The 20,809-nt window shown below is 41.4% G+C and overlaps 1 protein-coding gene across 1 annotated transcript in view; it reads left to right on the plus strand.

Moving 5' to 3' along the window:
- Positions 1-322: 322 nt before the first annotated feature.
- The window catches only part of LOC123739237 (epidermal growth factor receptor kinase substrate 8-like protein 1), a 28,924-nt gene continuing 8,437 nt past the window's right edge, over positions 323-20,809 (plus strand). Inside the window, exons 1-7 of the mRNA XM_045713698.1 lie at positions 323-487; positions 597-652; positions 3,158-3,266; positions 4,223-4,363; positions 5,809-5,941; positions 11,282-11,447; positions 12,006-12,138. Coding sequence (XP_045569654.1) covers positions 3,192-3,266; positions 4,223-4,363; positions 5,809-5,941; positions 11,282-11,447; positions 12,006-12,138 — 648 coding nt within the window. The 5' untranslated portion in view covers positions 323-487; positions 597-652; positions 3,158-3,191. The remainder of the gene's footprint in view (positions 488-596; positions 653-3,157; positions 3,267-4,222; positions 4,364-5,808; positions 5,942-11,281; positions 11,448-12,005; positions 12,139-20,809) is intronic.

The following is a 20,809-nucleotide window of genomic DNA, read 5'->3' on the forward strand; positions in this document are numbered from 1 at the left end:
TAATTTGAGCCTGATTCACAAAGCAGGAAAATAATCCTGCAGCAACAGGAAATGTGTGTTGTTGTGTGGATTATAGTTAATAGACATTTTTTGCAGGGGTTGACACATTTTTCGTCAGTGCAAGTAAGACATTTAAAATGGAAAATACAAACTTTAGAAGCCTTTTTAACCCTTGAATACACTACATGTTTGCATTTCCTGCTGAACAGGAAAATTCCTTCAACAACAGGATTATCAAATTAAGATAGGGCATCTGTATGATTGTGTGTAGTTCATATGCACATTGTCATCCATAGACAAAGCTCAAGACAAGTCCTGACCTTTGGCCTCTTTCTCTCCCAGCTCCCAGCTTGTTGAGTCTGTCCCTCCGTACTCACCTGTCTTTCTGGATGGATGGCAGCCTGAGGCCTTTGACCCAGAAGGTCAACTTTGGGAGGACCCAATCAAGTCACAGCACAAACAGGACGCTCTTCAATACAGTGTAGAGGTATACTTACTTTAGCATTGTCTAGTGAAACTGTATGTCATCCTATTTAGATTGTAATTATTTAGATTTAATTATGTAATTATTGCTTCTTATTCCTTCCCTAATTTAGGACCCTCCTGATCAGGCTGAGGAAGGAGCCAGCTCAGTCCAGCACACTGACGAATCGTACGTTTCTGACATCCCCAATAACGGCTGTAATGTTTTTTGTTTACTGATTCACACAGTTCACGACAAACACAGTTTCACCACTGATTATGGCACCTTTCACCTTTCACCTTTCACTAAGTTTTATGATAGAGTGCTTGGATCCAATAACTTCCTGTGTCCATAAAACAGAGGGGTGTTTTTAAAAATGTTATTACTTTTCTATTATTTATATGTTTCATATATAATACATAACATTATTAATAATACATCATTAATGTAGTAAAACAGTAAGTCATTAAAACTAGTTTCCATTACTACCATGTTATTAACTCTTTATTCCACGCTGTAATGAACAGTCCTACTGTTTTTCAAAACACCATCAATATTACAAAGAAACAACATCTGTGTGTGAGAGATGACAGGTAACACAAACTGATCACACAGTTAGATGACAGGTAACACAAACTGATCACACAGTTAAATGACAGGTAACACAAACTGATCACACAGTTAGATGACAGGTAACACAAACTGATCACACAGTTAGATGACAGGTAACACAAACTGATCACACAGTTAGATGACAGGTAACACAAACTGATCACACAGTTAGATGACAGGTAACACAAACTGATCACACAGTTAGATGACAGGTAACACAAACTGATCACACAGTTAGATGACAGGTAACACAAACTGATCACACAGTTAGATGACAGGTAACACAAACTGATCACACAGTTAGATGACAGGTAACACAAACTGATCACACAGTTAGATGACAGGTAACACAAACTGATCACACAGTTAGATGACAGGTAACACAAACTGATCACACAGTTAGATGACAGGTAACACAAACTGATCACACAGTTAGATGACAGGTAACACAAACTGATCACACAGTTAGATGACAGGTAACACAAACTGATCACACAGTTAGATGACAGGTAACACAAACTGATCACACAGTTAGATGACAGGTAACACAAACTGATCACACAGTTAGATGACAGGTAACACAAACTGATCACACAGTTAGATGACAGGTAACACAAACTGATCACACAGTTAGATGACAGGTAACACAAACTGATCACACAGTTAGATGACAGGTAACACAAACTGATCACACAGTTAGATGACAGGTAACACAAACTGATCACACAGTTAGATGACAGGTAACACAAACTGATCACACAGTTAGATGACAGGTAACACAAACTGATCACACAGTTAGATGACAGGTAACACAAACTGATCACACAGTTAGATGACAGGTAACACAAACTGATCACACAGTTAGATGACAGGTAACACAAACTGATCACACAGTTAGATGACAGGTAACACAAACTGATCACACAGTTAGATGACAGGTAACACAAACTGATCACACAGTTAGATGACAGGTAACACAAACTGATCACACAGTTAGATGACAGGTAACACAAACTGATCACACAGTTAGATGACAGGTAACACAAACTGATCACACAGTTAGATGACAGGTAACACAAACTGATCACACAGTTAGATGACAGGTAACACAAACTGATCACACAGTTAGATGACAGGTAACACAAACTGATCACACAGTTAGATGACAGGTAACACAAACTGATCACACAGTTAAATGACAGGTAACACAAACTGATCACACAGTTAAATGACAGGTAACACAAACTGATCACACAGTTTGATGACAGGTAACACAAACTGATCACACAGTTAGATGACAGGTAACACAAACTGATCACACAGTTAGATGACAGGTAACACAAACTGATCACACAGTTAGATGACAGGTAACACAAACTGATCACACAGTTAAATGACAGGTAACACAAACTGATCACACAGTTAAATGACAGGTAACACAAACTGATCACACAGTTAAATGACAGGTAACACAAACTGATCACATAGTTAAATGACAGGTAACACAAACTGATCACACAGTTAAATGGGAGTTTTGTTAATCTACACCCTTCTGTTCATGTGCACATTCCTCATTATGGATTTACCAATGTTGGAAACTCACTCCAGGCAAAGCTTAGACCAAGCCAATGCTTAAATCCATGATAGGGATTGGGCAAGTGCATGCTTTGTCAGAAGGGTGGCAAATTCATCTTTCCTCAATTCTCAATTAGGTCAGAGGGGAGGGACTGTCAACCTTCTAATCCAATACGGCTGAGAAGTTGGCAAGGAGATTGGATTTGAGGAATCAAGGAAATACAATTGAGATCGACCCTAGGACTGTATGATATAACTGAGATTGACCCTAGGACTGTCTGATACAACTGAGATTGACCCTAGGACTGTCTGATACAACAGATTGACCCTAGGACTGTCTGATACAACTGAGATTGACCCTAGGACTGTCTGATACAACTGAGATTGACCCTATGACTGTCTGATACAACTGAGATTGACCCTATGACTGTCTGATACAACTGAGATTGACCCTATGACTGTCTGATACAACTGAGATTGACCCTAGGACTGTCTGTTCTCCTCCAGAGATGGCAGTGAACTTCCACCTGAGGGCGAGAGGATGTTCAGCTGCAGCTACGGCTTTGTTGCCAGGAACAGCAGTGAACTCTCCGTGCTGCAGGGAGAAACTCTGGAGGTTTTTATTCTACGTGTGAACTGCATGCTAAATACTGTCTTAGTCCCAAACAAGACCCTACTCCCTATATAGTGCGCTTCCTTTGACCAGAGCCCATGTGTCACTTAACTATAATTTACAGAAGTTCACATGTATTGAATTATCCTGCTTACTTAAAAAGTTCTCACAAATTAATTCCATTCTGTGAGCTTTATTTTCTTGATTCAGTATATCTGACATGGCCATGAATACATAGAGCTTTATTGTCTTGATTCAGTATATCTGACATGGCCATGAACACATAGAGCTTTATTGTCTTGATTCAGTAAATCTAACATGGCCATGAACACATAGAGCTCTATTGTCTTGATTCAGTATATCTGACATGGCCATGAACACATAGAGCTCTATTGTCTTGATTCAGTATATCTGACATGGCCATGAACACATAGAGCTTTATTGTCTTGATTCAGTATATCTGACATGGCCATGAACACATAGAGCTTTATTGTCTTGATTCAGTATTTCTAACATGGCCATGAACACATAGAGCTTTATTGTCTTGATTCAGTATATCTGACATGGCCATGAACACATAGAGCTTTATTGTCTTGATTCAGTATTTCTAACATGGCCATGAACACATAGAGCTTTATTGTCTTGATTCAGTATATCTGACATGGCCATGAACACATAGAGCTTTATTGTCTTGATTCAGTATATCTGACATGGCCATGAACACATAGAGCTTTATTGTCTTGATTCAGTATATCTCACATGGCCATGAACACATAGAGCTTTATTGTCTTGATTCAGTATATCTGACATGGCCAAGAACACATAGAGATGTATTGTCTTGATTCAGTATATCTCACATGGCCATGAACACATAGAGGGAACACATTATTTATAACAACAAGTGAATGACAATTCCGTATTATAAATAAAAATCCCAATTCAAATCCTCTCTCTTTTAGGTGATTGAGTCGTCAAAGCGTTGGTGGAAGTGTCGCAATGACTTTGACCAGATTGGGTTTGTTCCCTTCAACATTCTGGAGCCTCTGTCAGCCCTCAACAACAACCATAGGGATAGCCCAGTGGCACTCAGACAGTCCAAGGTAATGGACACACACACACACACACACACACACACACACACACACACACACACACACACACACGGTTGACACCGTTTCCACACTAATGGTGCCTCTTTACAATGATGTGATACAACTGTGATACAAAGTCCCCACTTCTTGTAGCAAACAAGTATCATGAAATACACACTTTGTGACTTGTCAGATAAATATCAGCAAGCTAGCTAGTGGTCTGCTTGGTTAGCTAGGTAGTGGTCTGCGTGGTTAGCTAGCTAGTGGTCTGCTTGGTTAGCTAGCTAGTGGTCTGCTTGGTTAGCTAGCTAGTGGTCTGCGTGGTTAGCTAGTGTTAAGTTGCGTCAATTCGAATCTGGTATCAGAACAAAATAGTCAGCACATAGTAACTTCTGTTTTCTTTGTACTTTAATTAATGCAAACACTTGAATGGTAAATATGCGCTCGTATATACGGGATCTCTGTAACACCACGCAGGGCAGACAGAGAACTGAGTTACACATCCTTTGCTTTTCATTAAATACTCTGACAGATAGTTCTCGCTCACTGCTGGCCTGTCAGAGGGAGGATGAGCGTGGTTTAAACTTACTCATCCTATCGTTGGCGTGCAGGTTGGTCCCAACCTCGAGACGCCTCCTGTTGCCGGCCGTAGTTATTATCTTTGGCAGTCGATTTGTCTTGTGACTGCACAATTCTCTAAAACCCCGACACCCCTCTGCATATACATTTCACCCATATCCTGCCCTTATCTTTTAACAAGCTCTTCCATATCCCTGATTTACAGCATCTGCATTCTTTCCATATGACTCACCATCCCATGAGCCCCTTCCTCTCACACAGCAGTATGCTCTTATCATATAGAGTATAAACTTTATATTATAGCATAGCTTCTTTGTTATATTATATAGGTAATGCAAACAAATAGTTGGTCAAACCCTAACACTAGCTAGTGGTCTGCTTGGTTAGTTAGCTATTGGTCTGCTTGGTTAACTAGCTAGTGGTCTGCGTGGTTAGCTAGCTAGTGGTTTGCTTGGTTAGCTAGCTAGTGGCCTGCGTGGTTAGCTAGCTAGTGGTCTGCTTGGTTAGCTAGCTAGTGGTCTGCTTGGTTAGCTAGCTAGTGGTCTGCTTGGTTAGCTAGCTAGTGGTCTGCTTGGTTAGCTAGCTAGTGGTCTGCGTGGTTAACTAGCTAGCTGCTTGGCTAAACACAGAATGTCAGCACACTGTTTTCTGATTGGCTAAACTGTTTCGTCTTTAGCTAAGATTTGAGGTGTTGAATCTTGGAAATTACAGCAGACGACATGAGACGTTCTAAAACTACAACAGATCAAGCTAATTTCGTTTTTAAATGGCATAAAACCGTCTCGTCTCAGCTGTTGTATTTGAACTGGGCTTAATAGACACATACTCACCGACTCATCTGAGTTACCCTGTGTGTTCCTGTCTCTGTTTGACAGAAGGTGCCCTTCGCCCAGCCAAGGCACTTCTCCTACACCCCCTCCAGCAGAGAAGGGGCCAACCTCCCCGCCATACCCCGCCGTCCTCAAAGCATGTCCCCCTCCACCATGACAGGGGGCGACAGAGACAAAGGTAAGCCTGTGGATTGGTGGTCTATAGTGGTCAGTGTCACCACCCACCTCCAGGTACACATTCCTCCCTCTGACCGTTGACACACTTTCCTCCATGTATTTAAATAGTTTAGCCAATGAGGTTTCTGCATTATGATGCATTTAAATGAATCTACTACATTCTATGACAGCCATGTTAACTCTTCATTTACATGACACTACAACATTCTATACAGCCATGTTAACTCTTCATTTACATGACACTACAACATTCTATACAGCCATGTTAGATCTTCATTTACATGACACTACAACATTCTATACAGCCATGTTAGCTCTTCATTTACATGACTCTACAACATTCTATACAGCCATGTTAACTCTTCATTTACATGACACTACAACATTCTATACAGCCATGTTAACTCTTCATTTACATGACACTACAACATTCTATACAGCCATGTTAGCCTTCATTTACATGACACTACAACATTATATACAGCCATGTTAGATCTTCATTTACATGACACTACAACATTCTATACAGCCATGTTAGATCTTCATTTACATGACACTACAACATTCTATACAGCCATGTTAACTCTTCATTTACATGACACTACAACATTCTATACAGCCATGTTAACTCTTCATTTACATGACACTACAACATTCTATGACAGCCATGTTAACTCTTCATTTACATGACTCTACAACATTCTATACAGCCATGTTAACTCTTCATTTACATGACACTACAACATTCTATGACAGCCATGTTAACTCTTCATTTACATGACTCTACAACATTCTATACAGCCATGTTAACTCTTCATTTACATGACACTACAACATTCTATACAGCCATGTTAACTCTTCATTTACATGACACTACAACATTCTATACAGCCATGTTAGCCTTCATTTACATGACTCTACAACATTCTATACAGCCATGTTAGATCTTCATTTACATGACACTACAACATTCTATACAGCCATGTTAACTCTTCATTTACATGACTCTACAACATTCTATACAGCCATGTTAGCCTTCATTTACATGACACTACAACATTATATACAGCCATGTTAGATCTTCATCTACATGACACTACAACATTCTATACAGCCATGTTAGCCTTCATTTACATGACACTACAACATTATATACAGCCATGTTAGATCTTCATCTACATGACACTACAACATTCTATACAGCCATGTTAGCCTTCATTTACATGACACTACAACATTATATACAGCCATGTTAGATCTTCATCTACATGACACTACAACATTATATACAGCCATGTTAACTCTTCATTTACATGACACTACAACATTCTATACAGCCATGTTAGCTCTTCATTTACATGACACTACAACATTCTATACAGCCATGTTAACTCTTCATTTACATGACACTACAACATTCTATACAGCCATGTTAACTCTTCATTTACATGACACTACAACATTCTATACAGCCATGTTAACTCTTCATTTACATGACACTACAACATTCTATACAGCCATGTTAGCTCTTCATTTACATGACACTACAACATTCTATGACAGCCATGTTAGATCTTCATTTACATGACTCTACAACATTCTATACAGCCATGTTAACTCTTCATTTACATGACACTACAACATTCTATACAGCCATGTTAGCTCTTCATTTACATGACACTACAACATTCTATACAGCCATGTTAGATCTTCATTTACATGACTCTACAACATTCTATACAGCCATGTTAACTCTTCATTTACATGACACTACAACATTCTATACAGCCATGTTAGCTCTTCATTTACATGACACTACAACATTCTATACAGCCATGTTAACTCTTCATTTACATGACACTACAACATTCTATACAGCCATGTTAGATCTTCATTTACATGACACTACAACATTCTATACAGCCATGTTAACTCTTCATTTACAGGACACTACAACATTCTATGACAGCCATGTTAACTCTTCATTTACATGACACTACAACATTCTATACAGCCATGTTAGATCTTCATTTACATGACACTACAACATTCTATACAGCCATGTTAGATCTTCATTTACATGACACTACAACATTCTATACAGCCATGTTAGATCTTCATTTACATGACACTGCAACATTCTATACAGCCATGTTAACTCTTCATTTACATGACACTACAACATTCTATACAGCCATGTTAGATCTTCATTTACATGACACTACAACATTCTATACAGCCATGTTAACTCTTCATTTACATGACACTACAACATTCTATACAGCCATGTTAGCTCTTCATTTACATGACACTACAACATTCTATGACAGCCATGTTAGATCTTCATTTACATGACTCTACAACATTCTATGACAGCCATGTTAACTCTGCATTTACATGACACTACAACATTCTATACAGCCATGTTAACTCTTCATAGCTCACCAACCCAACTCAACATGCTATACATGACTAATAAGCTGCTGCGGTAGTGAGGAGGCTGTACAGTTTAACACTAACTCTGCATAGAATGTAACTGCTGTTACAAAGATATGACTGTCTTATACTTATAGACATAATGTAACTGCTATAACAAATATATGACTGTCTTATAGACATAATGTAACTGCTGTAACAAATATGACTGTCTTATAGACAATGTAACTACTATAATACAGATATGTCTGTCTTATAGACATAATGTAACTGCTGTAACAAAGATATGACTGTCTTATAGACATAATGTAACTGCTGTAACAAATATATGACTGTCTCATACTTATAGACATAATGTAACTGCTATAACAAATATATGACTGTCTCATACTTATAGACATAATGTAACTGCTATAACAAATATATGACTGTCTCATACTTATAGACGTAATGTAACTGCTGTAACAAAGATATGACTGTCTTATAGACATAATATAACTGCTATAACAAATATATGACGGTCTTATACTTATAGACATAATGTAACTGCTTTAACAAAGATGTGACTGTCTTATAGACATAATGTAACTGCTATAACAAATATATGACTGTCTCCTACTTATAGACATAATGTAACTGCTATAACAAAGATGTGACTGTCCTATAGACATAATGTAACTGAAATACTCAGAGTTCATGACACATAAAAGGGTATCTAGTTAGCCTGGCTAACTGTAGTCTATACTAACTGGCTACTTAGCTAGCAATGACGATTATCTCATAAACACTATAAAGGCACCACATGACTTTATCCCCTGACAGACAGCATGTCATAGACACCATGTACTGGTAATCCTCACTTGTTATATGCAGCACAAATACAGCTAAACATGGTGCAACCTGGAACTTGTCTTGATACTTCTAAGGAGAACTCACAAACTATCTGTTCTCTGTCTTCACCACAACTCACTATTGATGTGCAGTTGAATAACAAATAGTTATTTTTGAATGACCACTTTTACTGACTCGAGAGTCATGAGAATTTTTGTTGTGACTCGTTTATTTTAGTTGTTTGTTTGACCTGCTAGTACTGGTCACAATGAGTCCTACAGCAGGATTAATACCCGCTCCTCCGGGTCAGCAGCTCCAGAGATGTCCTCTGACCACCAACTGTCTGTCATCATGTCCTCAGGGAAATAAATCATGAGCATAGAGAAGAAAAATACATGTTTAGAACTGATCATTGATCGCATGGTGCAAAAATGAAGGCAAATAATGGTATGATGGGCCTACCTTAGTAGAACCAAAACATACACAGCCTCTGCTCAACAAACCCGAACTGGAGAATTTAGGGGCTGCAGTTCACAAACCACATTGTGCTTATCACCCTCACGGCAGTCAAGCAATGCATTCCGCCATGAGTCATTCTCAATCTAGTCCAAGAGTCGTTCACTATCTAGTCCAAGAGTCGTTCACAATCTAGTCTGGTTGCGGCCACAACTAAACCTTGTTTGAAATATATCAAGAATGTTTTTATTTGTATGTTTAGCAATCAATAAACGTAGATGTTTTAAACATTTGACATGTCTCAGTCACACAGCTCCAAAAAGCCCCTTGTGGTGAACAACATGTGAATGAGAGGCTTGTAGAATCATGACTCTTTTGAGTTTTCAGTTCATCGTTCCCCGGTAGGGGGTCATGCATGCTCTGGGCATTACTGACTCAAATGAACAAAATGAGTTGAAACATTTGTTCTTTTGACTGAACGAGTAAAAAAAAAGCCAAACTTTCCATCACTGCAACTCACTGGCTGGAGGCGGGACTTACAATTAACAGGTGGAGGAGAATGTCTCTGATTGGGTAGAAAGTTAGGGGTGATGAGCTGATGAGCTGTCAGACATTCTAAATAAAGGGACAAACTAGGGGTGTATAGAGAAATACTAAATCTGAATGTGTGGCTGTTTTAACAATCCTATTCCCTACATAGTGCACTACTCTTTTTTTACAATTCAATACCAGAATAGTGCACTATATAGGGAATAGGGTGCCATTTGGGATTCAGAATAGCACTACTCTTATCAGGCACTCTGTGTTTTCTGTTCATAGCACTGCAGACTGGCTGGCTAAGGTTTAGTGGTTGTGTTATACCTGCATGTTCTGTATGATGTTGCTAAGCCTCCTGATAATATCCAACCACTCTAGATCCCTCTGGATAAAATGGGTTAAATGACTACAATATAGTTAATGTAATGTCTAACCCCAAAGCTGTGGAGTCCAAGTCAATGTAGTCAATGTAATGTCTAACCCTAAAGCTGTGTAGTCCAAGTCAATGTAATGTCTAACCCTAAAGCTGTGTAGTCCAAGTCAATGTAGTCAATGTAATGTCTAACCCTAAAGCTGTGTAGTCCAAGTCAATGTAATGTCTAACCCTAAAGCTGTGTAGTCCAAGTCAATGTAATGTCTAACCCTAAAGCTGTGGAGTCCAAGTCAATGTAGTCAATGTAATATCTAACCCTAAAGCTGTGTAGTCCAAGTCAATGTAATGTCTAACCCTAAAGCTGTGTAGTCCAAGTCAATGTAATATCTAACCCTAAAGCTGTGTAGTCCAAGTCAATGTAGTCAATGTAATATCTAACCCTAAAGCTGTGTAGTCCAAGTCAATGTAGTCAATGTAATATCTAACCCTAAAGCTGTGTTGTCCCAGGCAATGTAGTCAATGTAATATATAACCCTAAAGCTGTGTAGTCCCAGTCAATTTGTCAATGTAATGTCTAACCCTAAAGCTGTGTAGTCCAAGTCAATGTAGTCTGTGTGTGTGTGGTGTGTGTGTGTGATAGAGTACATGCTTATAAGTGAGAACATGCTTGTAACACACATTAAATGTGTTTGTGACCCCTGTACACAGGCTTTATGGTGAACGATGAGCTCCTCCAGCGGCTGGCCAACGGCAGGGCGGGCTCCATCCGTCCCCTAGTGATCCCCCGCACCACAGACACCTCGGCCCCCCTGGACTACCACTCCCCTCCTGCTGAGGTAGAGGGCTGGCTGAGAGGGAAGGGCTTCACTGAGCCGTGAGTGGGTGTAGTGGAGCTAGTTCAGTCAACTACAGTATACTTGATATACACCATACTTCTGTCACACGTTTATCCTTTCTAGCATTGCCATAATGAAGACCACCTAACCTTACTCTGCCCTATCTCTCTCTCTGTTCAGGACAGTAACACTTCGGACCACCTTACTGTCCCATATCTCTCTCTCCATTCAGGACAGTAACACTTCTGACCACCTTACTCTGCCCTATCTCTCTCTCCATTCAGGACAGTAACACTTCTGACCACCTTACTGTCCCATATCCCTCTCTCCATTCAGGACAGTAACACTTCTGACCACCTTACTGTCCCATATCTCTCTCTCCATTCAGGACAGTAACACTTCTGACCATCTTACTGTCCCATATCTCTCTCCATTCAGGACAGTAACATTTCTGACCACCTTACTGTCCCTTATCTCTCTCTCCATTCAGGACAGTAACACTTCTGACCACCTTACTGTCCCATATCTCTCTCTCTCCATTCAGGACAGTAACACTTCTGACCACCTTTCTGTCCCATATCTCTCTCTCCATTCAGGACAGCAACACTGTTGGGGAGACTCACTGGTGCTGAGCTCTTTGCCCTGAGTAAAGAGGACCTGCGTATGTTTTCACCAGAGGAGGGTGCCAGAGTGTACAGCCAGATGATGGTGCAGAAGGCTTTACTGGAGGTACAAGCAACCCTATTGACTGGCAACACCATTGACTGACAACCCCCTTGACTGGCAGCCCCATTGACTGGCAGCCTCATACACTGGCAGCCCCATTGACTGCCAACCCCATTCTCATCACAACTCTTATAGTGTTGTATCAAAACACATCACTTCCTCAGTAATCCTCTTATTTCTCCTTTCCCTCTGTCTTCCTTCTCTTCTGGTTGACACAACTCTCACATTATAGATCATTGGTTCCCATCCTTCTCTTCTGGTTGACACAACTCACATTATAGATAGATCCTTGGTTCCCATCCTTCTCTTCTGGTTGACACAACTCACATTATAGATAGATCCTTGGTTCCCATCCTTCTCTTCTGGTTGACACAACTCTCACATTATAGATAGATCCTTGGTTCCCATGCTTTTTTCTCTCTCCTCTCCTCTCCTCTTCCCTCCCTCCTTCTCTCCCATTCTCTCTCCTCTTCCCTCCTTCACTCCCTCTCTCCTCTTTCCTATTCAGCGTGACTGGGAGTCTCTGGGTGTAGATGAATTAATACTTCTAATGATGGACTGGTGTTAGATATGTAATACATGAATCTCATACAATATATTGTTGGATGGACAAGGTTGTTTAAAATGTCAAGTTATGTTAAAAGGACTGTACTTCCTGTTTTATTTAATGAAGGGAGTGAAGTGAGTCATTTTCCATTTTGGAATCTAACCAATATATTGTAGAACCTTAATCCAACACCTAGAGACTTCCTCAAGAGACATAAATCCAAGATGGCATAGCAGTGCAGACGTGGTTTGTTGTCCTCTCGTTTACTTTTTGTATTTTTCGTCCTTTTTGCATTTATTCCAATTTATTTTTCAACTCTTTTTCCATTTTTAAATTAAATATACCTTCCGGTAACCCGCCTCACTCAATGTGACATGGATCCGCTATTGTTTTTAGACCCTATAGCCAAAACTTTCATCAGAAGGTAGCCAGCTAATTAGCTAAGTTACTTAGTATTTAGTCATTGTTAGCCACTGCTAGCGGCCTTTACCATCTGCTCAGGCACTAGCTGTTTTTTTAGCCTGGATAATACTGTCCTGTCTTTGGCTATGCCGGATTAAGTGATATGACATGCTAACCTATAAAATCCTTTCTCTGTAATTAATATTACCTGATTAAGCTAATCATGTAAATGTAATTAACTAGAAAGTCGGGGCACCACGGAAGAACGTTTATAGAGCCGTTATCTTCCGAATAAACTCTTAAAATACTTAGTCATATTTTACATCGATAGCAGTCAATATTAACCCTTATCTTATTTTCAGTCTCATAATGAAAGTTGTAAATTCTTGGCTATCTTCACGAACCCTGGCTAACAAGTTGAATCAGCAATACAAAATTGGGTTTAATTATTTATTTACTAAATACCTAAACTAATCACACAGAATTACAAATACACCGAATACAAATGATGTCATACATGATGGCTGGTTACACAAAGGAAAGGGGGTTGGGCTTGAATGAAAGAGCGGAAAGATTTAGGAACAAAGAAACAGCAGCTATGCTATCGTCTCTGGTGGTAAATTGGATACGTGGTGGTATCTTCGTCCGTCTGTTAGACTGGATCCGTCGTCCGTCCTTTCCTAGCCCCCGTCTACAGCGGCCGCTGCTAACTCAACGGCTAGGAAGTATCACTTCTGTAGTGAATAAGCTCAAAGTTCATACCATTCGCCACCAAAGCTCACGCCGAGGTTGGCTTAGTTCTGTCTCTTCACAGGGGGGGGGCCACTGATCAAGCAGGGCACTTTCCTTATGAAAACCCAATTCTCTCATTTGGAAGCTAAAATTACATTTAATCTCCTAACAAACAATTTCAATATCAAACATTTCAATTGCATAACAATTCCATGTGACTCTGATAACTAGAGGGTGTATACTTTCTCAGGTACAGTTTATGTCGTCCTGTCATCAGTCATAATGTCTCAGATGACAACCGAACTGACATCCATACTCATTACGTTCCCAAGCATATTTCCAACTGGTTTTATTACCAAAATATGGTTCCTTTTCCCCATTTGTTTGATGTTCCCAGACTCTCTATATTTAACACAGGCTATTCAAGTCCTTCAGTAGGGTCAGAAAGAGAGGGGAAGGGAGAAAGGTATTTATGGGGGGGTCATAAACCTTACCCACAGGCCAACGTCATGACAGTCCCCCATGTTGGGTTCAATCTTGCGATTAACCTGCATGTTGTAAACCAACATAAAAATGAACGTGGGTTGTCCTGGTTGTGGATCATCGTTGTGGTCCCCATCTGGCGGTCGACCCGGGTAGGGTGACTGCAAATGAAGAAGTCCGCTCCAAGGCTGGGCAGCAGATGTCCAGTTGGTGGTTGCTATTGCAGTCCCCCCTCTGGTGGTCGACCCGGGTAGGGTCTCTGCAAATGAAGAAGTCCGTTCCATGGCTCGGCAGCGGATGTCCGGATAGGGATCGCCGTTCCGGACCCGTCGTCTGGTCGTCCAGACTGGAATATCTGGGCAGTAACTTAGGCAGATGTTAACAACGCACACACACTCATGAAATATATCATTACATTTCCTCCCAAATGAGCGGCGTTGTGGCACTAACTGATGGTTGTATGGGGGAGTTGTTTATGGCTTTATCACTTTCTATGTGCCGAAGAAAATGAAACAAAATGAATGAAAGCATAAACAAAACAAAATATAGTTATGCCACCTTAATCATCTAATTGGACTGTATTCTATCTACGTCCATGGTCTTGGCAAAATGACCCTATCATGGCATTGTCTAATGTCATATTTAGGGCTTTCCTAATTTGCGGGGCGGCGCTTAGGGTACTATCCTAAGTTGACAACTATATGATAAGTCTACAGCTGTAAGGCACTAGTTTTGGGCAGTCTACAGGGATGACCTATGGACTTCTGGTTAGAAAACTGGTGAGTGCTGTAGAGACAAAGGCCTAGAAGTAAATGTTCAACTTTACTAAGGCTGGTATTTTGCTTGGACCCTTAAGTGATCCTAGCATAAATCCTAATTGGATGTTCCGTTGTGCATGTGCGTTTATGCTTACACAATCGCGCATGTCAAGGGAAGAAAACCAAGTATCCTGGCAGATTACAACTTGTTCAGAATGAGTCTGACGTAGTCAGGTAATTTTCAGGTCAATGCCTGGAGGTCAGTCAGAATTGGTGTCAAGGGAGTCTGTAGTAGTTTTCTACAAGTCACGGTGTCTTCCACTATTGTAGTGGCGGTAGGTATGAAGTCTATTTCATAGCTATGTTATCCACGGAGGAGCTAACCTCACGACGGAAGTACTCTAAGTATTAGACCAGTCGTACGTGGTGTGATCATGGTTCATGACTTCTAATACCTTTTCTCCTGAACGGAGGGTTCTATTTATTAGCGGCATGTTAACCATTGGAAGAGTGCAATGGAGATTCCCTGACCCGTGTTGCACTCTGAGTGACTCCTATGTCGCTATTATCAATAGCAATTTAACTTGTGAGGTTACTAATCCTCTTACTGAGTGTTGCTGGACTGACTGTGGTATTGGTACTGGTATTCAAGGGGTCCAGTTGTCCTACCAATTTATTCTGAAATATTATCAACCGGAACACATGATTGAAGCATATTACTAGTTGTATTGTAGTTGAACCTACACATGGCAAGGAATGATTATTGTTGCCATTTGTTTTGGAGGTGGACAAGTCCACTGGACTTCCTTTACGACCAGTGTGGTACACCTCAGAACTATCTTAGATGTGTTCTAAGATAATCCCCGTCTAGGGGCCTGTCTGCTCCTCACTGTTCTCATAGGGGAGTTTACAACTAGATTTGATTTATGCTCTGGCGGCCTCGTACAGTGTTGTCCGTAGTCTCGACCCCCCCACCGGCCTCGATGAGGCTCATCATGGATCTGGGCTACTATTCCCACCCTTTGCATCTCGGGACCCCCCCACCAGTGGGTGGTGTTGGTGTCCGAGGAGCAAACGAAAAGTTCAGACCCTATGTACGAGTTGTCAGTGACCGCATTATTATGAGAATGGCTGTAACCTTTCAACCAAATCTCCTGGTGTTTGTGCTTCAAAGCACTCAGTGGCTGTCGAGGAATGTCAGTCACCACCGCGTCCGCGTGTGGCAACCTCTTCAGTACCTGCAAACTGAGACGAGGATATCGGTCTGTGATATCGCAAAGTGTTTCACCAGTGGGAGTCATCGGGTCAGTTGCTGGACTGACGCCATTAGTGTCATTGTAAGGGGTGACAGTCCCCAACAAAGCAGAAGGTGTATCATCGGAAGCAGAGTGTACTCTGCGCATCAATGTTTTTCTTGCTGAGACGGCCGCAGTGCTTGCGGAAGTGTCTGAAGGGCAAGAGAAGTTCATCTCAACTACCGTATTGCACGACTGCAAGGAGGAGGGAAGTTGCTCATTCACAGAGACAGCTGGCTCGAAATCATGAAAAGAATGGTCAATCAGATTGGCTGATGGAATGTGTCGAGATATCGTAATATCTCCTTGGATCGGATTCTGTACCAAGAGGTTTCTAAACGTCTTTTTCCCAAGGGGTGCTTTCGACAGATACCCCTCGTGAATGACTGCGTTGCAGTTAGCGTTAGGGGAAGACAGTGTGGTCAGTGGAGAAGGCACTGTGGCCTGTGACCATACCTGGTTGGTTTTCCAATCCATCAATGGGAGTAACCGATCCATCAAGTCTGCTCCAAGTAGCAGGGGTACAGTTTCGAGGCTGGTAACACACACAGGCTGAACGAGCGATACGTCCTTGAAGTGTAGTTTCAGCATGACTCTCAACGTGAGAGGCGAGGTAGTCTGAGTGACCCCTCGAAGTGTAGTTTCGCATCGCTCCACTTTTAACCAACGTTTAGTTGGCTTCAAAGCCCTTTTGAGATCATCAAACAATGTTTGAGAGATGAGTGATATTGTCGCACCCGAATCAATTAGCGCATGACAAGTTAAGCAGTCCTCCAGGACTGTTTCCAGGTATGGCCGTTTAGATTCGTGGTTAGTGGACATATTCCCCACAAAGTGGAGTGGTCGTTCGCAACGACGTGATGTGCCATTTCTGTTCAAGGTGGAAGCAGATTGACTTTTCCGATTTTGAGTGGGCTTGGCTTTAACGAAGCGTTTGACCTTTTTCTTCTTAACTTCTGTATCAGAGTCTACAGACAAAGCCCGGGGGGCTTGTTTCTTGATTAGGCGGGCCCTGGATAGGGTCTTGAAAGAGAGCGCGAGAAATTTGAACTTTAACGTCCTTGCTATGGGTGTTAATTTCTGCGGACCTGGTGTCCGGTAATTCCCCGTCTAGTCCTTGTGACTTATCTTTTACCCTTTTCTCAAATTGTTCTCGCTTTAGTTCTTCACGTAGTGGAACTTCTGGAGAACATTGGTCTACGTTTTGATCGTCCTTCAACCCTTTGTTACCCTTGTGTTCTGACACTTTGTGTGGGTTGGGTGCAGGAACGTAGCGAACAGGTCGATTGTTGCGGTAGTCGCTTTGAAGGTGACGTACTTTACAGTTATTTCGACCGCGGCGGTTATTGGAATCATGGTTTCGTGGTAGAAACTGTTGTTGTGCGTCAGCTCTCGACGCTCCCAATACCTGATAATGCACCCTCTAACTGGAGTGAGTGCTCCTGGTCAAACTTCAAAACCGAGTTGTCAGGGCTCTTAGCGTTGCGAGCTTTTGATGCCTCAAAAGCTGTGCTTGCAATCTCTCTGAGTTGTAAGATAGGCAAGCCAACGTGGGCTGCAGGGCCCAAGTAGGTAATGAAGGTGGAATACATGTTCGACAGAAACATTTGTTTGAATGGTAACAGCTCTTCCATTCCTGTTTCCGTGAGTAGGCCAAAGTAAGCTGAACGAAGCCTATGATAGAAAGCTTGTGGGTGTTCGTTCCGAGCTTGTTTGACCGTGTTAGCCAGTGAGCTATCGTGTTTGCGAGTCGCAGAACCACTGAATTCTAATTTCAAAGCTGTGGCAAGTTTAGCGTAGTCATTTAGCACGTGTTGCTGTTGTAGGCGAATGAACCTCGTCACGTGTCTATTCGACGTTCGCTTCAACAGGTAAACCCTGTCAGAACCCGTAGTATTCGGGTAGCCACCCAACGCGTCCTCTGTGTCAGCTAGGAACGTCTCAGTATCGTTTGGCTGACCTGGAACGGGGTCAAAGGTGGGGAAATTCTTGACGAGTTTGTCAAGGTATTCCGCGCCAAGCGGGCGGAGAGGGTTGGCTTCATCCTGTGGAGAAATTGGGGCCGACAGGCCAAGAGGAGAAGCCAAGATTTGGCTTTGTTGGCCAAGAGGCTCCATATTACTCAGTGCCGAATGGCCAAGAGGAGAAGACTGAGGGACACATGATGGAGGCAATGTCTGAAACCTATCGTCTTCACTCCTTTGAGTACCGGACTCCGGTTGCTTGGATGGGTAGTCATGCTGTAGAGCGTGACCATTCTGGACTTCCTCCAGATGGTACCTAAGGGTGGTCTTCTGCTGCATTGCAGAGTCCACTTGAGCGCTTAGAGTACCAATTTTGGACACGTGAGTGTCACACCTGCTCCTTTCGGTCTCAAACTTATCTGTCATGGTTTGCAGATAGAGGTCTCGAATACGGAGCGAGAGATTCAGTGATGAGATTTCCTCTGCTTGCTTAGAAATCATTATTTCCATCCTCATCACCTGAGTTCTCATCATTCATTTGGTCAGCAACTTCAATAAGTTCTGCTGATTTGTCATCCAACTTTGTCATTGTGTTCATCAACTGATCGTCTTTGGTCTGCAGAATTTGGAGTAGAACATTGTTACCTTGAGTAACGTTCAACAAAACTGCCTGCATGTTTTCAAATTGCACGTTCCTGTTTGTAGATACCTCGACAGATTTATCTAGTTTGGCGTGGACTACATCGCATTTAGTTTTGGCTAAATCGAGTTGTTCCTGCAGACGATGATTTTGTTGGAGAGTTTGTGCTCGTTCATCGTCATAAGTATTTGCAATTACTTTTAATTGTTCCGATTTCAAACGCAGTTCCTCGACTAGCAGAATGTTTTCATTTCCTGCTTTTGTCAATAGTTGCTCAGTTCTCTCCACCTGTGCCCTCATGTTAGCCATGTCTTGCACGTGCTTCAGCTGTGCACTGTGGTATTGGATCGATGCCAACCTTTGATGGCAATACATAAGTGCTAAAGTGGAGAGAACCGTCACAAAGCCTGTGTTTGATGGTTGATTTTGGAGAGCGTTCGCAATTTCGGCTGTGTTTTCGCTAATGTCATAATTAGGGTTGGTATCCCTGCTGAGGTCAGAGATCAATCCTTTTATGGGTGGAGGTTCACTAATTAGCGGAGGAGTGGTGACCACCTCCTTTGGTAGCTTGCACATTATTAGAAAAATTTTGAGGAAAAATTTTCCTATTTTTTTTTCAATGTTTGGGTTTGGAATTCATTGGAAGCTGCAAAGACAAGTTTAATCTATTCATAGATGTTGACGAACCATCAGTAGTGTACCAGTAATGTGGAAGTTTAACGTGAATGAATTTGCAAAAGCAAATTTAATTAATTAATCAATGCCAATGATTAATCCTACCTGGGTAGGCTATCTGGGTATTAAACTTGAATTAACCTGAGAGGTTGCTTCATCCAGGTTAATATGGGAAGTTTAAAAGTGTCTCATTTGATTGCAAGAACATTAAGGTATGTTCAACAATTTAACTTATTCAATTGAATGAGATGATAATCCATACAATCTCCATTGATTGGATATCATAAGTGTAAACAGTAGTTCAAATGTTGGGAACACTCCCCACTATGGTACACTTCTTCCTTGGGCCGAAGCCACATGCGATTCCCGCGGGGGCGGGACTTCTGTCAGTACTGGATTACTGAATGGGTTTTGCAAAAACCACATTTTACTGATTGATCAATTTTAATGATAAATCAAACCTGTATAGGCTATTTGGGATTTAAACTTTATTAATTAACCTGAGAGGTTTATTCATCTAGGTTAATGTGGAAAAAAGATTACTATGTCTCATTTAGAAAACTCATCAATTAGGATATTATTTAAAAGATCCACTTGAGAATGTAAATCTGGCAATTTCATTTATTAGTTCAATTGGATAAGACATCGATATCCGTCTGGATATCATGAGTAACGACTTGAGTGTCACCTGACTAATTCTTCTTGAAGGAAAGTACTGGTGACTCTTCAGAGGTCCCTGCTGGCACACGCTGAAATCAAGCGGAAGTACCCAGGGCGGGACTTCCGTTCAGCGAGGCGGAGGATTTACAATGTGGCACAAAACAAAATGGCTGTTTTCCCTTTTGTTAGCTTAGCATCGAGCAAGCTAATGCTACTTTATGCCTGAAAAATGCACAACATAGGATTCCCTTGGCAAGGGAAAGGTTTTACTTATAACGTATTATGTTCAAACCCTTTTCGGCGATATTTGACGATGTTTTAACCGGAACTCGCGGCAAACAACGAAATGCACCGTGGTCTACTCGCATCGAAACGCGAGAGAGACAGAGAGATACTTATCGCTGGTCAAGCTAATCTCTCCTAAATTTCAATCGGCTGGCTCTTTGTCCCCGCTCGAGAAATTAATAATGACCTAGCAAACACGCGTCTGAAACGCGCGAGGCAGAAATAGCCCAGCG

Source organism: Salmo salar, unplaced genomic scaffold, assembly GCF_905237065.1.
Source record: "Salmo salar unplaced genomic scaffold, Ssal_v3.1, whole genome shotgun sequence".
NCBI classification, from domain to species: Eukaryota; Metazoa; Chordata; class Actinopteri; order Salmoniformes; family Salmonidae; genus Salmo; species Salmo salar.